We start from the raw sequence: 24,723 nt of genomic DNA, 5'->3' as shown, positions 1-24,723 counted from the left end.
AGGAAGGACGGGAAAGGACAGAAGATAGGGCTGAATGGGGAATGGTTGTGTATGGGTGATGATGTGATGTATGAGGGGGAGTAGGCGGGGGACGGGGGGTGAGGGAATATGTATGAGAAATAAATTGACGCAGCCCGAAGGGATTTCTCCCCGTCTTCTCCTTTTCTGCATGAAAGGACGGAGAGGGGTGTTACAGATTTAATGAAGCGGCCTTGCTGTGGATGTACTGTGTCTTGCGACACTGCTTCTGACCTAGGGCAGTGAACTAGATGCAGGGATGACCCATCATCCAGGAGGTGCCAAGATGAAAGGGAGAGAAGAGGGTAGAGGGGAGTGGATTATGTAGGGGATGGAATAGATGGGAGTGGATTCTATGCTTTTGTTTTTGGCTACCTCCATTGTAAGGGGGAAAAACCTTTGTTTTATATATATATATATATATGTATATATATATATATATATATATTATATATACATATACATATATATACATATATATATATGTCTGTGTGTGTGTGTGTGTGTGTGTGTGGGTATATTCGTCTAAGCAGCAACAAAGAAAACTCCTCGTTAACCTCTGAAGGGTTTTCACATTTGGAACCGTTTCCAGGAAAGATAGTGCTGTTATGACATAGAGCAGATAAACCCCTGGACAAGGGGGATGTGAAGCAAAGCGGAGGGAATACCAGTTCCTTAAAACTGAGAGTAGCAAACGGGGAAGTGAGGAAGGGGGTGGAGGGAGGGAATAGTGGGACGGGTTGCAGCTATATAAGCACTGGCGGGACGAGAGCAGACACACACGACCTTCCAGCTTCATCTGCGCAACACCGCGAGTAAGGAGGCAAGCATCATATACATCTCATTTTCCCGCAGAAGTTTTCCTTGTGAAAGGTTTCTACTCTGCTAATCACCGACCTTCATAATGAAAGTCCTGTGCGTCCTGCTCATGTCCCTTGCCTTGGTGGCGGGTAAGAAACTCAAAGACAACAAAGATGCTGCTGCAAGTGGAAGTGGTGGAGCTGGAAATACTCGATTCTTTGGAGGACATCCTCCTCATGCACAAGGTCCTCCCTTCGGAGCCCCTGGTCTTGGAGGTGCTGGTCACTTCGGAGGAAGACCCCATGTCGGAAGACCTCCTTTCGGTCACCAAGGACATCCCGTAGTCGGCGGCGTCGGTCACGGAATCGGCGGTGGAGTTGTTCCTCCTGTCGCCCCCAGCAGCAACTGCCGATACTGGTGCAAGACTCCTGAAGGAGCGGCCTACTGCTGTGAGAGCAACAACCAACCAGCCGACCCCATCGCAACACAGATTGTCAAACCTGGTCAGTGCCCACCAGTGAGGCCCGTGTGTCCGCGCATCTTCGGACCTCCCATCACCTGCTCGAATGACGGAGCGTGCAGTGGTGTGGACAAGTGCTGCTTCGACAGGTGTCTTGGTGAGCACGTGTGCAAGGCGCCTCTAGGATATGGACGATGAAAGTCCCCAATCCTGCTCTCAAGAACTTTGTTCCTATCGCAATTCGGCACATCTGCAACATCGCACTGACTCCATGATATATATATGCCATGCCCATACAAATCATACATTTTTATACATAGTACAACAATCTATTTATGGTAAATAAACTGTTAATTACATTCATTGTCTTTGTTGTAACCTTCAAATCTAACCTATGAAATCCCTGAAACCATGAAAGTTTATTTCATGACTGTGATGCTTCTTGTAGAGTTAGTATGAAAGAGTGTGTCCCAGGAAGTGGTGAGCTATTGCAGCAAAAGCCTCTACCATTGTCAGGGGCTCGTGACGGCCACTGTTAATCACCTAAGGTCATGATGAAGTCATTTTGATTACCAATGCATCAGAAAAGCAAGCTGTTATCGTCAGAAACGATATCGTCCTTGAAAAAAAAAAAAAATAGATAAATGAATAAGTAAAAGACACCACCGGAGGGCATTCTCTCCAATCACCTTTGCAACTGAGAAGGATTTGTCTTGATTCTCAACGGCTATTAATGACCATTTCATAGTCTGGTCAGCTGAGGGAAAAGGTGATTACGACAACGGATCTCAACAACTATCATTAGGCTTTAGTCGATAATGATGGCAACTATGATAGATTAATGGTCGCTAGGAAGTTATTATTGGGTATTAGATTCCATTGTGGATGTGTTTATTGTAAAATGAGGAGGAGGAGAGTCTTTGAGTATAGAATATACTAATAATGATAAGTTAAGAATATACTAATAATGAGAAGTTTAGTAGGTACTATATATGTTGATTTTAATGTGTTCTAATAACGACAAGTTTAGAATGTACTAATAATGAAATTTTTAGAAGGTACTGTTAATGATAACATGTTAACTAATAATGACAAGTTTAGAAGGTACTAATAAAGACAGGTTCAGAATGTAGTAATAATGACAAGTTTAGACTATATTAATAATTACAAATTTAGAATAAAGTAATAAGGACAAATTCAGAAAACCATAATGTGTACTAATAGCTACCATTTTAGAATATACTAAAAAATGATAATTGTAGGAAGTACATTTAATGATAACTTAATTTTGAAAAACAATTAGAAGTTCAGAACATACTAATAATGACTAGTTTACAATATCCGAATAATGACAAGTTTAGAATATACTAAAAACGATATGTTTAGATTATATAAGTAATGTCAATTTTAGAATATACTAATGACAAGTTTAGAAGGTACTACTGATGATAACCTTAATGTATACTAAAAAGGAAATTTTAGAATAAAATAATAATGACAAGTTTATTATATACTAATAATGTCAAGTTTTGAGGGGTAGTATTAATGATTAATTTAATGTGTACTACTAATGACATGTTTAGAATAAGCTAATAATGACAAATTTAGAATGCACTAATGATGACAAGTTTAGAATATAATGATTATAACATGTTTAGGATATACTAATACTGACAAGTTTATATTAATTTTAGTATAAACAAGTTTAGAATAAACTAATATTGATACATTTAGAAGGTACTGTTAATGATAATTTTAATGTATACTAATAATGAAAAGTTTGGAATATACTACCAATGACAAATTTAGAATATACTAATAATGACAAGTTGAGAATATACAAATAATGACAACTTTAGAAGGTACTATAAGTCATAACTTTAATGTGTAGGAACAATAACAGGTTTAGAATATACTAATGATGAAAATTTTAGAATATATTTCAACGTGACTACTCAGGGGTTGGCGGAGGTGGGTGGAAGTTTTCGTATGGGCGAGGTTGAAGTGGATATTGTTTAGCTGGGTTTAGCTTAGATTTAGGTTAGGTTACGTCAGGATTAGGGTAGTTAGGGTACGTTAGAGTAAGTTACGTCAGGTAAAGTTAGGTTACGTTAGGTTTGGTTTGGTTTTGCTTAGTTTTGGGTAGTTGAGGTCCGAGTTTTAAAATAATGACGATTTTTGGATACAGTCATTAACCGAAAAATAAATGAAGAGCCAGTGTGAACGTAAGGCGCTTCTCTTTCTCGTCCTACAACTAAAGCTCAAAACAAATTGATGATTGCTCAGATAGATATAATATAAAGACACATTTGGACGCAATTTTTATGATGAATAAAGTCGTCAGAATTTATTTAGAACAAAATTTATATATAGGGGACAATGGCCGCTGGTGTTTCAAAATTGATAAAATGAGCACTCCGATTAGTAGAGAATGATGCCTGACAAATGTATATATTTTTATTGATTTTACTATAAACACATCTACAATGAAATCTAATACCCGATAATAACTTCCTACCGACCATTAATCTATCATAGTTGCCATCATTATCGACTAAAGCCTAACGATAGTTGTTGAGATCCGTTGTCGTAATCACATTTTCCTCAGCTGACCAGAATATGAAATGGTCATTAATAGCCGTTGAGAATCAAGCCAAATCCTTCTCAGTTGCAAAGGTGATTGGAGAGAGTGCCCTCCGGTGGTGTCTTTTACTTATTCATTTATCTGTTTATTTATTTATTCATTTTCAAGGGCGATATCGTTTCTGACGATAACATCTTGCTTTTCTGATGCATTGGTAATCAAAATGACTTCATTATGGCCTTAGGTGATTAACAGTGGCCGTCACGAGCCCCTGACAATGGTAGAGGCTTTTGCTGCAATAGCTCACCACTTCCTGGGACACACTCTTTCATACTAACTCTAGAAGAAGCATCAGTCATGAAATAAACTTTCATGGTTTCAGGGATTTCATAGGTTAGATTTGAAGGTTACAACAAAGACTATGAATGTAATTAACAGTTTATTTACAATAAATAGATTATTGTACTATGTATAAAAATGTATGATTTGTATGGGCATGGAATATATATATCATGGAGTCAGTACGATGTTGCAGATGCGCCGAATTGCGATAGGAACAAAGTTCTTGAGAGCAGGATTGGGGAGGAGATCTTAGACTTTCATCGTCCATATCCTAGAGGCGCCTTGCACACGTGCTCACCAAGACACCTGTCGAAGCAGCACTTGTCCACACCACTGCACGCTCCGTCATTCGAGCAGGTGATGGGAGGTCCGAAGATGCGCGGACACACGGGCCTGACTGGTGGGCACTGACCGGGTTTGACGATCTGTGTTGCGATGGGGTCGGCTGGTTGGTTGTTGGTCTCACAGCAGTAGGCCGCTCCTTCAGGAGTCTTGCACCAATAACGGCAGTTGCTGCTGGGGGCGACAGGAGGAACAACTCCACCGCCGATTCCGTGACCGACGCCGCCGATTACGGGATGTCCTTGGTGACCAAAAGGAGGTCTTCCGACATGGGGTCTTCCTCCGAAGTGACCAGCACCTCCAAGACCAGGGGCTCCGAAGGGAGGACCTTGTGCATGAGGAGGATGTCCTCCAAAGAATCGAGTGTTTGCAACTCCACCACTTCCACTCGCAGCATCACCTTTGTTCTCTTTGAGTTTCTTACCCGCCACCAAGGCGAGGGACATGAGCAGGACGCACAGGACTTTCATAATGAAGGTAGGTGATTAGCAGAGTAAAGCACTTTCACAAGGAAAACTTCTGCGGGAAAATGAGGTATATATGATGCTCGGCTGCTTACTCGTGGTTGAAGCTGAAGCTGGAAGGTTGTGTGTGTCTGCTCTCGTGCCGCGTTGTCTTATATAGCGGCAACCCGTCCCACCATTCCATCCCTCCACCCCGTTCCTCACCTCCCCGGTTGCTACTCTCAGTTTTAAAGAACTGGTATTCCCTCCGCTTTGCTTCGCCTGCTACTTGTCGAGGGGATTGCCCGTTCTACGTCATAACAGATCTTTCCTGGAAACAGGGTTTAAAATGTAAAAAGTATTCAGAGTATGACGAGTTCTCTTTGTTGCTACATAGACGAATATACCCACACACGTACATATTATATGTATATATATATATATACATATATATATATATATATGTATATATATATACATATATATATATATATATATATGTGCATGTATATATATATATGTATATATACATATACATATATATATATACACATGTATATGTATGTATATATATATATATATATATAAATATATATACATATACATACACTGAATGGTTCCCGGTGAGCAGATTCATATCTTTTCAACTCCAAAACACTTTTAATTCCATGCTATCGCAGTCGAGACGGAGAATAGCTCGTAGGAGGCATACGTTGGAAATTGAAACGTAGTCGATCCGAGGACTCGAACCCAGCTCACCCGTGGCAAAGCGGCAGTGACTTAGCACAATATGCTATCAAGAGAGATATAAGTTGAGTACAATTTTCTTATATTTGTATGCTCGACTGACATACACATACACGAATTATTGCGTTCAACCCACCTCCGCCATGATAGTGTAGTCGCTAGTATGTGCACGTGGGAAAGTTTATACATACACCGAATGGTTCCCAGTGAATTTCTTTTCAACTCGAAAGCACTTTTAACTCCATGTCATCGGAGTCGAGACTGAGAATAGCTCGAAGGAGGCATACGTTGGAAATTGAAACTTGGTAGAGTCGAGGACTGGAACTCAGCTCACCCCTGACAAAGCGGCAGTGACTTAGCCCAATACACTATCAAGAGAGATATAAGTTGAGTACAGCTTTCTTATATTTGTATGCTCGAGTGACATACACATACACGAAATATTGCGTTCAACCTACCTCCGCCATGAGCTAAGTCACTGCAGCAGTAGTAGTAGCTACTGCAGATGGAAGTTGTTAAGAGAACTGCTCTACTTCCACCACAAATAAATTAAATTGTGAATAAAAAGTCTAAGGACGTGAGGTCGAGCTCCGAAAGGTCCAAGACCACTTAGTCCTGGAGGCAGAAATGACTCTTTTGCATGAAGAGGTCCTAAAAACTCGAGCTTTTGTTGGGCCGCCAAATCCACATCCACCCACAGCATTACCACTCGTGAGCTTGGGGTCTCTCCCTACCACCAAGGTCACAGATACAAGGAGAGCACACAGGAAATTGAATTTAAAACATTCCAAGTGGCAAATCTGCATAGTACGGAGGTCGAAAATTCCTCAAATGTGGTCAGCTGCTCGGTTGCTTACCTCTTCCAATCTTAGAGTTTGTTGACCAAGCGCCTCCGTTCTCGTCTCAAAGGGAGACCAAACTCGCATCTCCTTCCTCTCTTCCTTCCTCCCCTCCTCCTCTTCTTGCTCGCAAATGCACAACTGGTCTTCCCTGGCCTTTGCCCGTGCTGGAACTGGTTCTCTGATTGACGTCATGCTTTTTTCTGCAGTCTTTGGATTGCATGACAGAAAAATTACTGAAACTTTGTTTTTTCAAAGTCCGGGGCCATGCACACACACACACACACTTGCACAAACTCAGTCAAAATTAGGCATAGTGAATATCTAAATAATCGTTGGTAGGAATACTCTGGTGGGGTTCCAACAGCTACCGATGACTGCCACTCATCCTGACTGTTCGACCACTTAGAACAAAGGCAATGGCATCAGTTCAGTGCCTCTTGCCACAAGTCCACCACACCCATAGTTGCGGAAAACTGGAAGAAAAGGCACACGATTTTCCATTCTTTACATGTTGTAATATACGTAATTCAGTCATAATGAACCACTGGGAAATTCTCTTGGAAACATTAAAAAATTTATAAGAAAAAAAAAAAAAAAAAATCGACATACATACATACATACATACATACATACATACATACATATATATATATATATATATATATATATATATATATATATATATATACACATCTATGTGTGTATATATGTATATATTATATATATATATATTTACACATGCATATATATTTATATATATATATACACATATATATTATATATATATTTATATATATATACATGTGTATATATATATATATATATATATATATATATATATATGTATGTATATATATACACATATACCCAGTAAACCGATGATGATTATTATTCTTATCATTATTATTATTATAATTATTACTATAATCATTATTACTGTTATTACTATTATCATTATTATTATTATTATTATTACTACTATTATTATTATTACTACTATTATTATTATTATTATTATTATTATTATTATTATTATTATTATTACTATTATTATTATTATTATTATTATTATTATTAGCATTATTATTATTATTATTATTATTATTGTTACCCTTATTATTATTAGTTACTATTATTATTATTACTATTATTATAACTACTTTTATTATTGTTACTATTATTATTAATACTATTATTATTACTACTATTATTATTGTTACTATTATCTTTATTATTACTATTATTATAGTTATTACTATTATTATTATTATTATTATTATTATTGTTATTATTATTATTATTATTATTATTATTATTATTATTATTATTATTATTATTATTATTATTATTATTATTATTATTATTATTATTGTTATTATTATAATTATTATTATATTATTATTATTATTATCATTATTATTATTATTATTACACACACACACACACACACACACACACACACACACACACACACACACACACACACACACACACACACACACACACACACACACACACACACACACACACACACACACACACACACACACACACCTTATACATACACATGGTGGTTGTGTCATCTTGGGCATCGTCTTTGATGTGTCAAAGAAACCATGAAGGGCTCCGGGTCTTGGACTCTTGGGGCCACGAAGACGCAGACTGCAGACTTAATAAAAAACAAAATGGGCCGGCCAGGGCAAACGAGGGTATGAATAAATGTCGGCTGGCCGGCAAGAAGCACAGAAACTAGTGAAAACTGGACAACCAAAACAATCGAAATAAAAATGGGTTGGCGGGAATAAAAGTCGGTTGGCAGGTAACCACCAAAAATATTCGAACTGTGCCGGCTATAGTAATCGAAATGAAAAAGGGATTGTCGGTGGGAACAAGAGAGGGAATAAAGACCATCTGGCTTGCAATAGATAGAGAAAATAATGGAATCCGGCCGGCAAAAATAACAGAAAATAAAATAGGCGGGACGGTGAGAACGAAAAAGGGAATAAAAGACGGAGGACTTGCAAGAAGAACCGAAAATAATGAAATTCGGCCGTCAGAAATTATAAGCCGGTGAGAACGAAGGCGGGAATAAAGGCCACCTGCCGATAAGAACCACCGAAAATAATGGAAGTCGACCGTCAAAAATTATGGAAATAGAAATGGGTCGGCTGTCTGGAACGAGGGCGGAGGTAAAGGCCGGCCGACCGGTCAGGACCCCAGACTACGAAGGATGCCGCCCAGGATGCCTAAGAGAAAATGACCACAGCATGAAAATGGAAGCCGGTTGACTCGATGAACAGAATTGAAAATGGGTCGGCCGGTGGGAACGAGGGTTGAAATAAAGGTTGGCCAGCCAGCAAAAAACACAACAACTAGTGGAAGCAGGTTGACAAAATTAATCGTAATAAAAATGGGCCGTTTGGTGGGTAAGAGTGTTGGATTGATGGACGGCCGGCCTAAAAAAAAAAAAAAAAATCACAGCAAATAATGGAAGCTGGCCGGCCAAGATAATCGAATTGGAATAATCGAAATGGAAATAGTCCGGTCGCCGTGAAGGAGGGCGGAATCAAAGCCCAACCGGCCGGCAAGAACTACAGGAAATGATGGAAGCCGGCGCAAAAAAAAAAAAAAAAAAAAAAAAAAAAAACCTAACCTAATTTAATTTAACCTATCCTAATCTAACCTAGCCTAATTCAACGTAACCTAACCTCCCCTAACATCCCCTAACCTGAGCTTAAACCTAAACATAGGTCTAACCTTAACCCAACTAAACAATATGCACTACCATCCCCCATATGAACAATGCCACCATCTCCCCCGCCCCTTGAGTGGAGGAGTGTGGAGGAGTTTCTTTTGCGACTTCAAGGTCTCTCCTCTGGAACTCCTCTCTTGTCCGTGCCTGGGTTCTCCACACCTACGCTATTGCCGAAAGAACTTTTTTTCGTCCTCATTTGTCATTATGTTTTCCCAGACCGGGATGTCTTATTGGTTCTTTCTGGCTGAATTATAATTATTTTATATATATGATAGTGGAGTTACATTTTTATAATCAAATTACCATTAGGAGTCTTAGGGGAATAGCTATTATTATATATCTTTTTCATCTTGATCCCAAACGGGAGACTCCTGGTGTTGGACTGAGAATCACCGTCGGTTGGGCCAGGAGGAAGCCTCCGCAGGGAAGAGGACCACCTACCACGAAATAAGGGGACCCCTGCGGTGGTTGGAGGCGATCAATGAGACAATGAAATTGTAGTGCCAATTATCACGACCACATGGCACCAAGGGGTGGGATAGAAGAGGAGCTGAAGGAAGGGAGGAACGAGAATGGAATTGTATATCATTACGAGGATAGATCTGTCAACAATCATAAAAAGAAAGAAAAAATGCTGTGAAAATGAGAAGTTTATGGTAGCAAATTTGATCCAAGTGCTCGAAGAGTCAGATTTAACAGAAGTCAACGGTATTTATCATTATAACTGATGTATTTTACAATACGCTCACGAAGGGACTTCCAATGTGCCGTTCCATCTAAGATAATTATAATTAAACTTATGTACGCCAGGATAGACATATCACACTAGGCACACATTCCTAAATTGTGATTTTTATCAGTATAGTAACTTTGACAAAAATACTACTTTACTTGTGACATGGTAAACAATATATCTAAAAGAATGAGAGGCCTTGATTCGACTCCCGGTAAGTGATAGGCAAGTGACCAAGCCACACTTTCGTGACTTTTCAACCTTTCCCTGCAATGGCAGGCATTAGAGATAGAATAGAGTAGTGCTGCAATTCAGCGCTAATGCCAAGGCAGTATGATCGATTTGAATATACAGCCATATGTGTTTCAACAGGCCTAAAACTCAAGATACTCTTCTCATCGTATAGACCCCTTTCCGAAGTCAGATTAAATCTGAGTGATGAAGTAGGAAGACTGTAACACCAGCAGTGTACCAAAATGGCCGTACACATGCTCATGTGAGTGTACTTGCACGTATACAGGTACAACTGCGAATGCGAGTGCGTGTATAGATGTGGGTGCAAGGGCGCATGTACCTTTGCGAAATTTCAACAGGAACATTGGAAATGAACCTGTGCTCCCGATTGAATTTCGCAAACCATAATTGGGGAAAGACCGAAGACGATGACGTTAGTCTAAAATCCCCTTTGAACTCTGAGCAAAACCGGGGGAATCCCGCTCCATTCCATGGGAGCTAGTGCACGAAGAGGACGAGGGAGGAAGGGAGGGGGGGAGAGGTGAATAGCGTTGCGCACCATATAAGCCACCGCAGACGTGGACGGACACACTTGGTCTTATATTGCATTAAGAGGACGTACAGTGTCCCTCATCTTGTTAGCGCATCCACTTCTTTCAGTAGAAAACTACTTCTTGGAAGAATCTTCGACTGTTCACGTGATATTCTCCGACCTGCAGAATGAAAGTCCTATGTGCCTTGCTCATGTCCTACCTCGTCTTGGTGGTGGGAAAAGACCGCAACGCCATTAAAAGTGGTGTTGAGATCGGAAGTGGCGGCGCTACAAGTACTAGATTCTTCGGAGGACGTCCCCATCATGCACAGGGCCTTCCCTTTGGGTCACCTGGAATAGGAGGTGCTGGTCACTTCGGAGGGAGACCCCATGACGGAAGACCTCCTTTCGGTCACCAAGGCGTGGGTCACGGGATTGGCGGTGGAATTGTTCCTCCTGTCGCCTCCAGTACGAACTGCCGTTATTGGTGCAAGACTCCTGAAGGAGCGGCCTACTGCTGTGAGAGCAGCAACCAACCAGCCGACCCCATCGCCACGCAGATCGTCAAGCCTGGTCAGTGCCCACCCGTCAGACCCGTGTGCCCACGTATCTTTGGACCTCCCATCACCTGCTCGAATGACGGAGCGTGCAGTGGCGTAGACAAGTGCTGCTTCGACAGGTGTCTCGGTGAGCACGTGTGCAAGGCACCCCTTAGATATGGACGATAATGATCTTTTAAAGTAGTTCATCATAAGAAGCTTGGGGCTTCAGCCGAGGCTTTTGCTCTACATCATCACTCAATCCAACCTATTTATTTCATACTTATGGAGACGATACAACGTGCGTTTATGCACAATCCAAAGATACATATTTATTTTGAATAAAAATCAAACTCGTATTATGTATATTTGTGACCTCTTATTTGAAACACGGATTCTATGTAGCTACAAAAATCAATTTCCTGTCTTGTCATTAGAGAACCATGCTCAATAGTTAATGGTAAATTGAAGCACGGCACAGTACCTCTTGACCTCAGCTTTTGTCAATAATGACATAGTAATGAGTTTTGAAGGCTGGAAGTTTCTAACAATGAAATCAAATCATCTAATGAGTTGTTTTGATTTTTTTTTTCTGTGACTGTTACCAAAGAGTTGGTCGAATTGTGTCTTACCCTGTGTAGAATGGGAAATTGTCTCGACTAAATGAAATTGCATAAGGTTTGTATTACGTTAGTTGGTAATTGTCTCCTTTTCATTGATTTGGTGGAGATTATTTGGTGGACATTTTGAAAGAGTTTGTCACAAGTAGATGAAAACTGAGATGTTACTCCTGAATCTGCTCGTTCACATTTTGATTGCCCTGTGTTTGTTTGTGTGTGTGTATGTGGTTGTGTGTGCGTGTGTTTGCGTGTATGTATGTGTGTGTATGTATGTATTTTTATGTGTGCGTGTGCGTGCATGTATGTATGCGATCGTGCGCTTGGTCGTGGACTCTTCACAAAGGTGCTTTTCAAATCTTTTAGTTCCAGTGACTATTATGTGGTCAGCATTTATCAGGACACTTAATACGGAATTTTCATTTTACTTTTGGACAAGGTCATTGTATTATCTTAAAAGTTTAAAGAATTTCATGTATTACTTGGATAATGTTCCTTAAATATTTGTCATTATTTCCATAAATTCTATGTTGTTCAACATGTACCCTTAGCTACGAAACTCTCTTCTAGAATATTTTAACACAAGAAGAAATCGTGTATCAACTCCTTATACCTTCTTCGTCAATTCGCTATTCATATCTTCGGATTTTCTGACCCGGTCCGATAATTCTCTCTTTAAAGTTCAGATTCAAACATTATCTTTAGAAGTACTTAAATAAGGATGTACCTGGCTGAATTAGATTCGGTAAAATTCCTTCCTATCGGGTCCTTGAGACTTTGTGATGGTCAGTTACATGGGAGTTATCTTCTGAATTGATAATACCATAGTCCCCCAACTCTTTGTTACTGTCCTGTACAATTTTTCCGAATGTTCATTTCCTTTTTCCGCCTACCCTGTGGCGGGGGAAACGAATGCTGCCACCAAGTCTTCCTACTTGAGTCGTACGAGGTGACAAAAAACGGAACGGAGATAAGACTAGGAATACTGCTTTCTGTAGCCCCAAAAGGGACATTCTTAAAAAGAGTAAAGGCATAAGAGGGTCATAGGAAGTACTTTGTAAATATCTCTTAAATTCATCATACATCGATTAATTTATAGTGCCCTCCGAGCAGCTTATATAGAAGGAATTCCTTTTTTTTTTTATAGGTTTATTCAACAATATTAAATACAATTAGATTCTAAAAATGTCTAAACCTTAGATACATAACGAGTTAAAATGCAAATTTTCTTCCTGTGAGAAAATTGCCCAATTCTAGCTCCAGAGCCAAAAATTATAATAACTAAATCTAACCAGCCTAATCCTAAGGAGAAGTCAGTTTTAAGTAGACTTTTGCTCCCAAAAAGTGTCACTATTTTTTTTCTTCAGATTTTTTCATCTTTATTTCCAAATTTTGGGCGGTCTACTCTACAAAACCTGAAATGTGCTATAAAAATGGTTACGATATTACACCCTAATGCATACATAGATACATACATACATACATATATATATATATATATATTATATATATATATATATGTATATATATATAATATATATACATACATATATATGTATATATCTATTATAATAAAGTAGTAGCCTTTGTCTGTCTGTCTGATTGTTTATTTGTTTGTTGGTACACGAACTCCTCCTAGGGTTTAGAGATAGACCCCATAACCATATATATTCTGATACCTTATCACTCCAGGTACTTGGATAAGTACATTTCATTTCGAAAAAAAAAAAAAAAAATGGTTAGGGTTAAGGGTTAAAGTTAGGAGGTTTATGTAGGAGGTTTATGTAGTATCCCCTGAAGTCGCGTAGTATTTGTTGTGACTTAAGAATTAATATGATTAAACAAACCATTGTCTGTATCCATAAATACTATTTACATTTGTGAAATTAATGTTGCCACGAACCATGATAGCTTTTGTAAGAAGAAAGCATGTTTATGGAAAATGATTGTATAATTTTACCAAATGTTGAAATATTGGTTATTTTTATTTAATTTTTGTGCGGGCGGAAATAGTTCATTCACAATCTCCTACGTTTTTGCAGATAACTTTATTTATTCTGAAGATAGATAAACTAGAAATATTTCTTCACCTTTCAGCTGTAGAGATTTATTGTCAATCCACACACGCACACACATGCACATACACACGCACACAAAAGAATATGTACACATTATATTTGTGTTTGCGTATGCATATATTTTCTAACTAGGGTTTCTCAACTTCGGGAGGGGGGTTGCACACCTGGGAGGGGGAGTATTTAAAGCTATATTTAATTAAAAAATATTTTGGTTAGGGTTAAGGGTTAAAGTTAGGTGGTTTATGGTGAGGGAACACGCCACTACTGTAGTCCCACCTTAAGTTATTATTTTTGTAACATAAGAATCAATATAATTAAACAAACCATTGTATGTGTCCATAAATATTATTTGTATTTGTGAAATTAATGTTACCACAAACCATGATAGCTTTTGCAAGAAAAAATCATGGAAATATAAAATGATTGCATAATTTTACCAAATGTTTAAATATTGCTTACTTTCATTTCATTTTAGTGCGGCGGAAATTTATTATTTACAAACTCTTGCTAGGTTTTTCCAAATAAACCCCTATAACCATATATATTCTGAAGATAGATAAAGTAGATACATTTCTTCACCTTTTAGCTGTAGACATTTATTGTCAATCCACACACACACACACGCACGCAAAAAATGTGCACATGACATTTGTGTTTGTATATGCATGTATTTTCAAACTAGGGTTTCTCAACCTTCGGGTAGGGGGGCGCACATCTAGGACGGGGAGCGTTTAATGCTATATTTCATTTAAAATATTTTGGTTAGGGTTAAGGGTTAAAGTTAGGTGTAATGGTTAGGTTAGGGATTGTTCACGAACTCGCAGCAACGCGCGGGGAATTGTCCAGTATAAGTATATACAGTATATATATATATATATATATATATATATATATATATATATATATATATATATATATATATATATATATATATATATATATATATATATATATATATGCTCACTTCCAGCCTGCTGTCATTCTCTCCCCTTGTACATCTCATCACCTTACATTTGCCCACATTTATCTTCAGCTTTTTTTTTCATACACCTTTTCAAACTATGTCACTAACATCCTCAATCCCTCTTCTGATCCTGCTACAAGCGCAGTGTTTTCACAAAACAACAACTAGGTTATTTCCCACTTTTCTCCATTTTCTTTAACTATCTCCAACTCCTGACCCACCACCCTTGCATTCAGCTCTCGCACCACCCCTGACGAAGTCCAACCATTACCTCAAATCACTCAATCTCTCAATTTCTAATTCTAACACAGGCTCTACTACTCTCGTAAAAACTCTTGACTGCTCTTAAAAGCTTTCCTCCTATCCCATACATCTGCAATACCTCCCACAGTGCCTTCCTGTCTACCCTGTCATAAGCCTTTTCCAAATCCATAAAAGCCCAAAAAACATCCTTACCTTTTCATATATATATATATATATATATATATATATATATATATATATATATATATATAATATATATATACATATATATATATATTTATATATATATACATATGTATACATATATATGTATATATATATATATGTATGTATATATATATATATATATATATATATATATATATAAATTTATATTTATATATATATACGAGTATGAAACACGTGCGTGTGTGGATATATTCGCCTATGTAGCAACTAAGTGAACCCCTCGTCAAACTCTGAAGACTTTACACATTTTGAACCCTGCTTCCAGGAAAGATCTGTTATGACGTAGAACAGAAAATCCCCTGGACAAGTAGGAGGTGAGGCAAAGCGGAGGGAATACCAGTTCTTTAAACCTGGGAGTAGCAAACGGGGAGGTGAGGAAGGGGGTGGAGGGAGGGAATAGTGGGACCGGTATCCGCTATATAAGCAAAAGCGGGACGAGAGCAGACACACACGACCTTCCAGCTTCATCTGCGGAACACCGCGAGTAAGCAGCCGAGCATCATATACGCCTTATTTTCCCGCAGAAGTTTTCATTGTGAAAGGTTTCTACTCTGCTAATCACTGACCTTCATAATGAAAGTCCTGTGCGTCCTGCTCATGTCCCTCGCCTTGGTGGCGGGTAAGAAACTCAAAGACGACAAGGATAATGCTGCGACTGGAAGTGGTGGAGCTGGAAATACTCGATTCTTTGGAGGACATCCTCCTCATGCACAAGGTCCTCCCTTCGGAGCCCCTGGTCTTGGAGGGGCTGGTCACTTCGGAGGGAGACCCCATGTCGGAAGACCTCCTTTCGGTCACCAAGGCCATCCCGTAGTCGGCGGCGTCGGTCACGGGATCGGCGGTGGAGTTGTTCCTCCCGTCGCCCCCAGCAGCAACTGCCGTTACTGGTGCAAGACTCCTGAAGGAGCGGCCTACTGCTGTGAGAGCAACAACCAACCAGCCGACCCCATCGCAACACAGATCGTCAAGCCCGGTCAGTGCCCACCAGTGAGGCCCGTGTGCCCACGTATCTTCGGACCTCCCATCACCTGCTCGAATGACGGAGCGTGCAGTGGCGTGGACAAGTGCTGCTTCGACAGGTGTCTTGGTGAGCACGTGTGCAAGGCGCCTCTAGGATATGGACGATGAAAGCCTAAGGTCTCCTTCCCAATCTTCTTCTCAAAAATTTTGTACAAAAAAATCTATTTATTGCAAATAAATTGTTAATTACATTCACTATTTTTGTTGTAACCTTCAAATCTAACCTACGAAATTCCTGGAACCGTAAAAGTTTATTTCATGACTGATGTTTCTTGTAAAGTTAGTATGAAAGAGTGTGCCCCAGGAAGTGGTCAGCTATTGCAGCTAAAGTCCTCTACCTTTGTCAGGGGCTCGTGACGGGCACCGATAGTCACCTAAGGTCATGTTGGGGTCATTTTGATTTCCAGTGCATCAGAGAAGCAAAATATCATTACAAGAGTTTTTCCTCTGGAAACGATATCGCTTTTGAAAATAAATTAATAGATAAACGAATTAGTAAAAGACGTCGACGGAGGGCATTCTCTGCAATCACCTTTGCAACTGAGAAGGATTTGGCTTGATTCTCAACGGCACATAATGACCATCATTTAGTTTGGTCAGTTGAGGGAAAAAGTGATTAAGACAACAGATCTTAATTGTTATAGTTAAGGTTTACTCGATAATGATGCCAACTATGATAGACTAATTGTCGGTAGTAAGTTATGATTGGACATTGAATCTAATTTTGGATGTGTTTACAGTTAAATGAATAAAAATATCCATTTGTCAGGCATCATTCTTTACTAATCGGAGTGCTCAAACTGTTATCTTTTACACACCAGCGGCCATTGTCCCCTACAAAAATTTTGTTGTGAATAAATTCAGACTGGGTCTTCCTTTATTTCTCTGCTAATGACTGTGTCCAATAATTCCCGTTATTTTAAAACTGGGACCTCAACTACCCAAAACTAAGAAAAACCAAACCAAACCTAACGTAATCTAACTTTATCTAATTTAACGTACTTTAACGTACTCTAACATAACCTAAACCTAACGTCTCTTAACCTAATTTAAACCTAAGCTAAACCCAGTTGAATAATATCCACTTCAACCTCGCCCATACGAACAATCCCACCCACCTCCGCCAAACCCTAAGTAGTCACGTGGTTGGAAGAGAATGGAAAGAATTTATTTATTGATTTCAAAGCCTCTCCTCCCCGTCCTCTTGGCCTGACTGATGGCAAAGTTTGGAAAGTTTCGTGGATATATTTTTAAAGTTGGGAGCCTGTGAAGAAGAAAATAAGCTCACTTGTGGTCGTGAGAGGATCGGGGAGAAGGAGAAAGAGAAGGAGGAGGAGGAGGTTAAGAAGGAGGAGGAGGAGGAGAAGGAGTAGGAAGAGGAGGAGGAGAAGGAGGAGGAGGAGAAGGAGGAGGAGGAGGAGGTATTGGATTCGAATGAGGCTGGGACTGAGTTGAAGGAGAGAGAAAAAACCGGGTTTGCATCAGGCTTTGTCGACACCGAGGGTAGTTTCAGCGCAAAACAGATGCATGGTTCAGAATTTGTACTTTTTGATAATACCAACCAATCTTATTTACTGAATATGACGGCAACGGAAATATTTCCATTTAAGAAAAGATGCAGTACATTTCCCTATCATCCTCGATATTATGTTTTTTAACATGCCAGAATGTGTACGAGAAACCACATGACCACATTAATCGTTAAGCTCCAGTACGCACATGGTGCTACATTCATCAACCACTCGCACCAAGGATTCTTACACGGCCAAATGATTTGACAAACCTGGTTTGTCAGACAAGTGTTTGAAGTGATGCTTGACCGTGTGAATGGGACATTTGGTCGTCAAACACGTTTGTCGAACGTGTTTGACAACCAAATATCCTATTCACACGGTGAAATATCACTTCAAACACTTGTTTGACAAACCGGGTTTGTCAAACCGTTTGGCCGTGTAAATGCCCCTTTAGGGTAGGTTTGGTAGTGAATACCAACAAAATAGAAGTCTACTCTTACCTAACTGGCTAGAGTGCACTAATCTTAACCCTGGAAATAAATAACAGAAAGACCCGTTAGTATAAAACAGAAATAATACATGTGAAGTCAATGGAATATACTGAGTGCTAAATTACATCACAATTAATCTTACATTTAATACAACAAATAGTCTGACAGAGCCCCTAATCTAGTAGGGGAAATACTTTACCAGTAAAAATAAAAATTACCCTCTACTCACTCTTTTATTTATTCATTTATTTCTATTTCCGTTTTAGCACCTTTTTAGATGAATATAAACTTCCCATTTTCTAACATTAATAATCTTTACCACAATCAAGAAAATCACGGGTAGAGTAAAACATTACTCACAACTAACGAGAAACAGAGCTTGATACAAGGATGGGAGACACGTGTTAGATGAAATGCAGTAAACCAATTAATGACTGCCTGGTAAGGAGCATAGAAGTATAAGGATTGAATCTATAACATACAACGAAAAAGGTGAGGACATATTCTTCCATAGGAAGTACTCTGTAAATATCTTGTAAATTTGTAATACATCTATTAACTTATAGTGCCCTCCGAGTAACTTACAACGAAGGAATTCCTCAATCTGAAATTACCCAGCATTAGATACATAATGAATTCCTGTACGGGGCAGAAACATGGAATATAAGGAAGGAAGAGAGGACTTTTAATGTGTTTGAGATGAGGTGCCTGAGAAGTATGGATAGCGTGAGAAATGAGGAGGAGAGAAAGGATTACAAAGGATTACAAAGGAGGATCATGCCCACAGGAGACCTTTTGATCCATAACTAGGTCGGATGCGAAAATAAATTACAATAATGATAAATAAATAAATAAACAAATAAAACGTCATAACAGCATAAATAATAATAAACAAAATAAATAAATGCATGGGTATAGCTTAATAAAATCGTCTGGCGATTCCATGGACAAAATATCAGTTGGGAGCCGGTGGGACATATTGGTGGCACTTGCCTCCGCTAATTCGACTGAGTAGAAACGACTTCTGTTACAATATTCTAGAATTCCGTAAAAACATCTCAACAATGTATCTATCAATTGTATAGGTTCAGCCTCTCTTCGTTCGTCATTCATCTTCTTAACGCAATAGTAATTTGACTTTTGAAAATTTGAAAAACAAAAGATCGTAACGAAAGTCGATTCCACTCAGACGAAGTCGCAAAAGCAAGCATCACGCTAGAGAGAAGAGGTTGGTTGCTATGGTTACTGATAAAACAAACATGACTGTTGAAACCTTAGTTCTGAAGATTCATATCACTGAATCCCGATTCTTTTATTATTTTCTTTCACAATATTTTTTGGTTCATACCAAGTGATTCTATAACTTAAGAAACTTGCCTTAGGGGAAAAAATAAATAAAGCATAAAAAGAAATGGTCAAGCTCGCTCTTCGTCAATTTCTTGATATAAAAGAAAGGATTTTATTCAGCTGAGGGCTAGCCCAATGAAACCCAAATCATTTCAATCAACTTGTTGACTTAAGGCTCTTCCTGGCCTGCAACTAATCTTTTTAGCCCAAGTAGAGATACGCCCAGAATTTTTCAGAGCCCTCTAGACTTTTCCATGTTTCGTAATGAAACCCTTTAAAAAAGAAAGCCCATAACAGCTTTTTAATGCCAAAAAGGTCTCTTCAATGACCTTGGCGTGTTGTAGTCCATAATCTCTTTGGCCCAAGTAAAGATACGCCCAAAAAATTTCAGAGCCCATTAGACTTTTCCAAGTTTCGTAATGAAGCCCTTTAAAAAAAAGCCCAGAACAGCTTTTTGATGCCAAAAAGGTCTCTTCAATGACCTTAGCGTATTGAACTCTTGCCCTTAGAGTCAATAACGTGTAACGTCGGTCCCTTTATGGCTGCCCAAGCCATGTCACCTTGAACGGGACTTGACTCTCGTCCTGAGAGTCTTTTAAGGGGAGCGCCACGCCGGTCCCATTGTGGCTGCCCAAGCCACTCTTCTTCGGGACGCTCTTCATCGGCGTCTGACCCCCTGGAGGGACGCTCCCTGCTGAGCCGTCGATCGGAAATTCTTCTGCGCCCAACTTGTTGGTCTTCCGCAGGGCAGGGTCACTCTCGGGTAGAAATATGCTCATGACACAGATTGATGTTACAATAAAAATAACATTATTATTACTATTATTATTATTGTTATTATTATCATTATGATTATTATTGTCATTATTATTATTATTATTATTATTATTATTATTATTATTATTATTATTATTATTATTATTATTATTATTATTATTATTATTATTATTATTATTATTATTATTATTATTATTATTATTATTATTATTATTATTATTATTATTATTATTATTATTATTATTATTATCATTATCATTATTATTATTATTATTATTATTATTATTATTATTATTATTATTATTATTATTATCATTATTATTATTATTATTATTATTATTGTTATTATTATTATTATTATTATTATTATTATTATTATTATTATTATTATTATTATTATTATTATTATTATTATTATTATTATTATTATTATTATTATTATTATTATTATTATTATTATTATTATTATTATTATTATTATTATTATTATTATTATTATTATTATTATTATTATTATTATTATTATTATTATTATTATTATTATTATTATTATTATTATTATTATTATTATTATTATTATTGTTATTATTATTATTATTATTATTATTATTATCACTATCATTACACACACACACACACACACACACACACACACACACACCTTATACATACACATGGTGGTTGTGTCATCTTGGGCATCGTCTTTGATGTGTCAAAGAAACCATGAAGGGCTCCGGGTCTTGGACTCTTGGGGCCACGAAGACGCACAGACGACGACTACAAGGGCAGACTCCTGGGGACTCTGCAGACTTAATGAATAAAAAAACAAAATGGGCCGGTCAGCGCAAACGCGGGTATAAATAAAGGTCGGCTGGCCGGCAAGAAGCACAGAAAGTAGGGAGAACTGGACAACCAAAACAATCGAAATGAAAATAAGTTGGCGGGAATAAAAGCTGGTTGGAAGGTAACCACCAAAAATATTCGAACCGTGCCGGCTATAGTAATGGAAATGAAAAAGGGATTGTCGGTGGAAACAAGAGAGGGAATAAAATTCCTTTCTTGTGCGGGCCTGGCTTCCCCCACACCTACAAGCTATTGTCGAAAGAACTTTTTTCTGTCCTCATTTGCCATTATGCTTTCCTAGACCGGGATGTCTAATTCGTTCTTTCTGGCTGAATTATATTTATTGTTTTATATATATATATATATGTATATATATATATAAATATATATATGTATGTATATATATACGTATATATATATACATATATATATATATATACATATGTATATATGTATATATACATATATATATATTAATATACATATATATATATGTACATATATATACATATATTTATATATACATATATATATATATATATATATATATATATATATATATATACATATAATAGTGGAGTTGCATTTTTACAATCAAATTACCACTAGGAGTCGTAGGGGAATGGTTATTATTATATATTTTTTCATCTTGATCCCAAACGGGAGACTCCTGGTGTTGAACTGAGAATCACCGTCGGTTGGGCCAGGAGGCAACCTACGCTGGGAAGAGGACCACCTACCACGAAATAATCGACCCCTGCGGTGGTTGAAGGTGATCAATTGGACAATGAAATTGTAGTGCCAATTATCATGCCCACATGGCACCAAGGGAAGCTGAAGAGGACGAGTCATAAGGGGTGGGATAGAAGTGGAGTTGAAGGAGGAGAGGAACGAGAATGGAATTGTATATCATTACGAGGGTAGATCTGTCAACAATCATAAAAAGGAAAGAAAAAATGCTGTGAAAATGAGAAGTTTATGGTAGCAAATTTGATCCAAGTGCTCGAAGAGTCAGGTTTAATAGAAGTCAACGGTTTTATCATTATAACTGATGTATTTTACAATACGATCACGAAGGGACTTCCAATGTGCCGTTCCATCTAAGATAATTATAATCAAACTTATATACGCCAGGATAGACAATCATATCACACTACGCACACATTCCTAAATTGTGATTTTTATCAATGTAACTTTGACAAAAATACTACTTTACTTGTGACATGGTAAACAATATATCTAAAAGAGTAAGAGGACTTGATTCGCGTCCCGGTAAGTGGTCGGCAACAGACCAAGTCACACTTTCATGACGTTTCAACCTTTCCCTGCAATGGCAGGCATTAGAGATAGAACAGAACAGTGCTGCAATTCAGCGCTAATGCCAAGGAAGTGTGATCGATTTGAATACACTGGCTTCAAATTGTGTTCACAGCTATGTGTGTTTCAATAGGCCCAAAACTCAAGATTCTCTTCTCATCGTACAGACCTCTTTCCAAAGTGAAATTAAGTCACAGTTATGAAGTAGAAAGACTGTATCATCTGCAGAGTACCAAAATGGCCGAACGCATGCTCACGTGAGTGTTCTTGCACATATACAGGCACAACTGCGAATGCGAGTGCGTGTGTAGATGTGGGTACAAGTGCGCATGAACCTTTGCGAAATTTCACCAGGAGCATTGGAAATGAACCTGTGCTCCCCATTGAATTTCGCAAACCATAGCTGGGGAACAACCGAGGCTGATGACGTTAGTCAAAAAGCCGCTTTGAACTCTGAGCAAAACCGGGGGAATCCCGCTCCATTCCATGCGAGCTAGCGCACGAAGAGGACGAGGGAGGAAGGGAGGAGGGAGGGGTGAATAGCGTTGCACACTATATAAGCCACCGCAGTCGGAGACGGATACACTTGGTCTTCTGACACTAACAAGTAAGAGGACGTACAGTGTCCTTCATCTTGCCTCTTGTCAGCGCATTCACACCTTTCAATAGAAAACTATCTGTTGGAAGATCCTTTGACTGTCCACGAGATATTCTCTGAACTGCGGAATGAGAGTCCTGTGTACCTTGCTTTTGTCCTACCTCGTCTTGGTGGTGGGAAAACACCTTAAAGGTGGTGCTGCGAGCGGAAGTGGCGGCGCTACAAATACTCGATTCTTCGGAGGACGTCCCCATCATGCACAGGGCCTTCCCTTTGGGGCACCTGGAGTAGGAGGTGCTGGTCACTTCGGAGGGAGACCCCATGACGGAAGACCTCCTTTCGGTCACCAAGGCGTCGGTCACGGGATTGGGGGTGGAATTGTTCCTCCTGTCGCCCCCAGTAGCAACTGCCGCTACTGGTGCAAGACTCCTGAAGGAGCGGCCTACTGCTGTGAGAGCGCCAACCAACCAGCCGACCCCATCGCCACGCAGATCGTCAAGCCTGGTCAGTGCCCACCCGTCAGACCCGTGTGTCCTCGCATCTTTGGGCCTCCCATCACCTGCTCGAATGACGGAGCGTGCAGTGGCGTGGACAAGTGCTGCTTCGACAGGTGTCTTGGTGAGCACGTGTGCAAGGCGCCTCTTGGATATGGACGATAATAATCTTTTAAATTAGCTCATCATAAGAAGCTTGGGGCCTCAGCCGAGGCTTTTGCTCTGCATCATCACTCAATCCAACCTATTTATTTCATAGTTATGGAGACGATACAACGTGTGTTTATGCATAATCCAAAGATACATATCTATTTTGAATAAAAATCAAACTCGTATCATGTATATTTGTAACCTCTTATTTGAAACACGGATTCTATGTTGCTACAAAAATGAATTTCCTGTCTTGTCATTAGAGACCCATGCTCAATAGTTAATGGCATCTTGAAGCACGGCACAGTACCTCTTGACCTCGGCTTTTGTCAACACTGACACAGTAATGAGCTCTGAAGGCTGGAAGTTTCAAACAATGAAAGAAAATGATCTAATGAGTTATCTTATTTTCTTTCTGTGACTGTTACCAAAGAGTTGGTCGAGATTGTCGCTTACCCTGTGTAGAATGGGAAATTGTCTCGACTAAATGAAATTGGATACTATTTGTATCACGTTATTTGGCAATTGTATACTTTTCATTGATTTGGTGGAGTTAATTTGGTGGACATTTTGAAAGAGTTTGTCACAAATAGATTAAGGAAAACTGAGATGTTATCCTTAATCTGCTCGTTCACGTTTTGACTGACCT

General features: G+C 38.7%; 5 protein-coding genes across 5 annotated transcripts; 4 read left to right on the top strand and 1 right to left on the bottom strand.

The window, feature by feature from the left end:
- Positions 1-816: 816 nt before the first annotated feature.
- LOC143019153 (uncharacterized) lies at positions 817-1,638 on the top strand. Its single transcript, XM_076174847.1, has one exon. It carries the CDS (start codon positions 923-925, stop codon positions 1,475-1,477), a length of 555 nt encoding a protein of 184 aa, XP_076030962.1. The 5' UTR covers positions 817-922; the 3' UTR covers positions 1,478-1,638.
- Positions 1,639-4,298: 2,660 nt separating this feature from the next.
- LOC143019152 (uncharacterized) lies at positions 4,299-5,151 on the bottom strand. Its single transcript, XM_076174846.1, has one exon. It carries the CDS (start codon positions 5,015-5,017, stop codon positions 4,463-4,465), a length of 555 nt encoding a protein of 184 aa, XP_076030961.1. The 5' UTR covers positions 5,018-5,151; the 3' UTR covers positions 4,299-4,462.
- A 5,870-nt stretch (positions 5,152-11,021) lies between these two features.
- LOC143019082 (uncharacterized) lies at positions 11,022-11,767 on the top strand. Its single transcript, XM_076174780.1, has one exon. It carries the CDS (start codon positions 11,022-11,024, stop codon positions 11,559-11,561), a length of 540 nt encoding a protein of 179 aa, XP_076030895.1. The 3' UTR covers positions 11,562-11,767.
- Positions 11,768-16,096: 4,329 nt separating this feature from the next.
- LOC143019080 (uncharacterized) lies at positions 16,097-16,665 on the top strand. The gene has a single exon (XM_076174779.1). The coding sequence runs from the start codon at positions 16,097-16,099 to the stop codon at positions 16,649-16,651; it is 555 nt and encodes a 184-aa protein (XP_076030894.1). The 3' UTR covers positions 16,652-16,665.
- A 6,764-nt stretch (positions 16,666-23,429) lies between these two features.
- Positions 23,430-24,252, top strand: LOC143019151 (uncharacterized). Its single transcript, XM_076174845.1, has one exon. It carries the CDS (start codon positions 23,559-23,561, stop codon positions 24,087-24,089), a length of 531 nt encoding a protein of 176 aa, XP_076030960.1. The 5' UTR covers positions 23,430-23,558; the 3' UTR covers positions 24,090-24,252.
- Positions 24,253-24,723: the final 471 nt, after the last annotated feature.

This window comes from Oratosquilla oratoria, chromosome 36 (assembly GCF_046742065.1).
Source record: "Oratosquilla oratoria isolate Oo_2021 chromosome 36, ASM4674206v1, whole genome shotgun sequence".
In the NCBI taxonomy this organism is placed as follows: Eukaryota; Metazoa; Arthropoda; class Malacostraca; order Stomatopoda; family Squillidae; genus Oratosquilla; species Oratosquilla oratoria.
The sequence above is the reverse complement of the archived record's forward strand: the minus strand, read 5'-3'. Positions and strand labels throughout refer to the sequence as shown.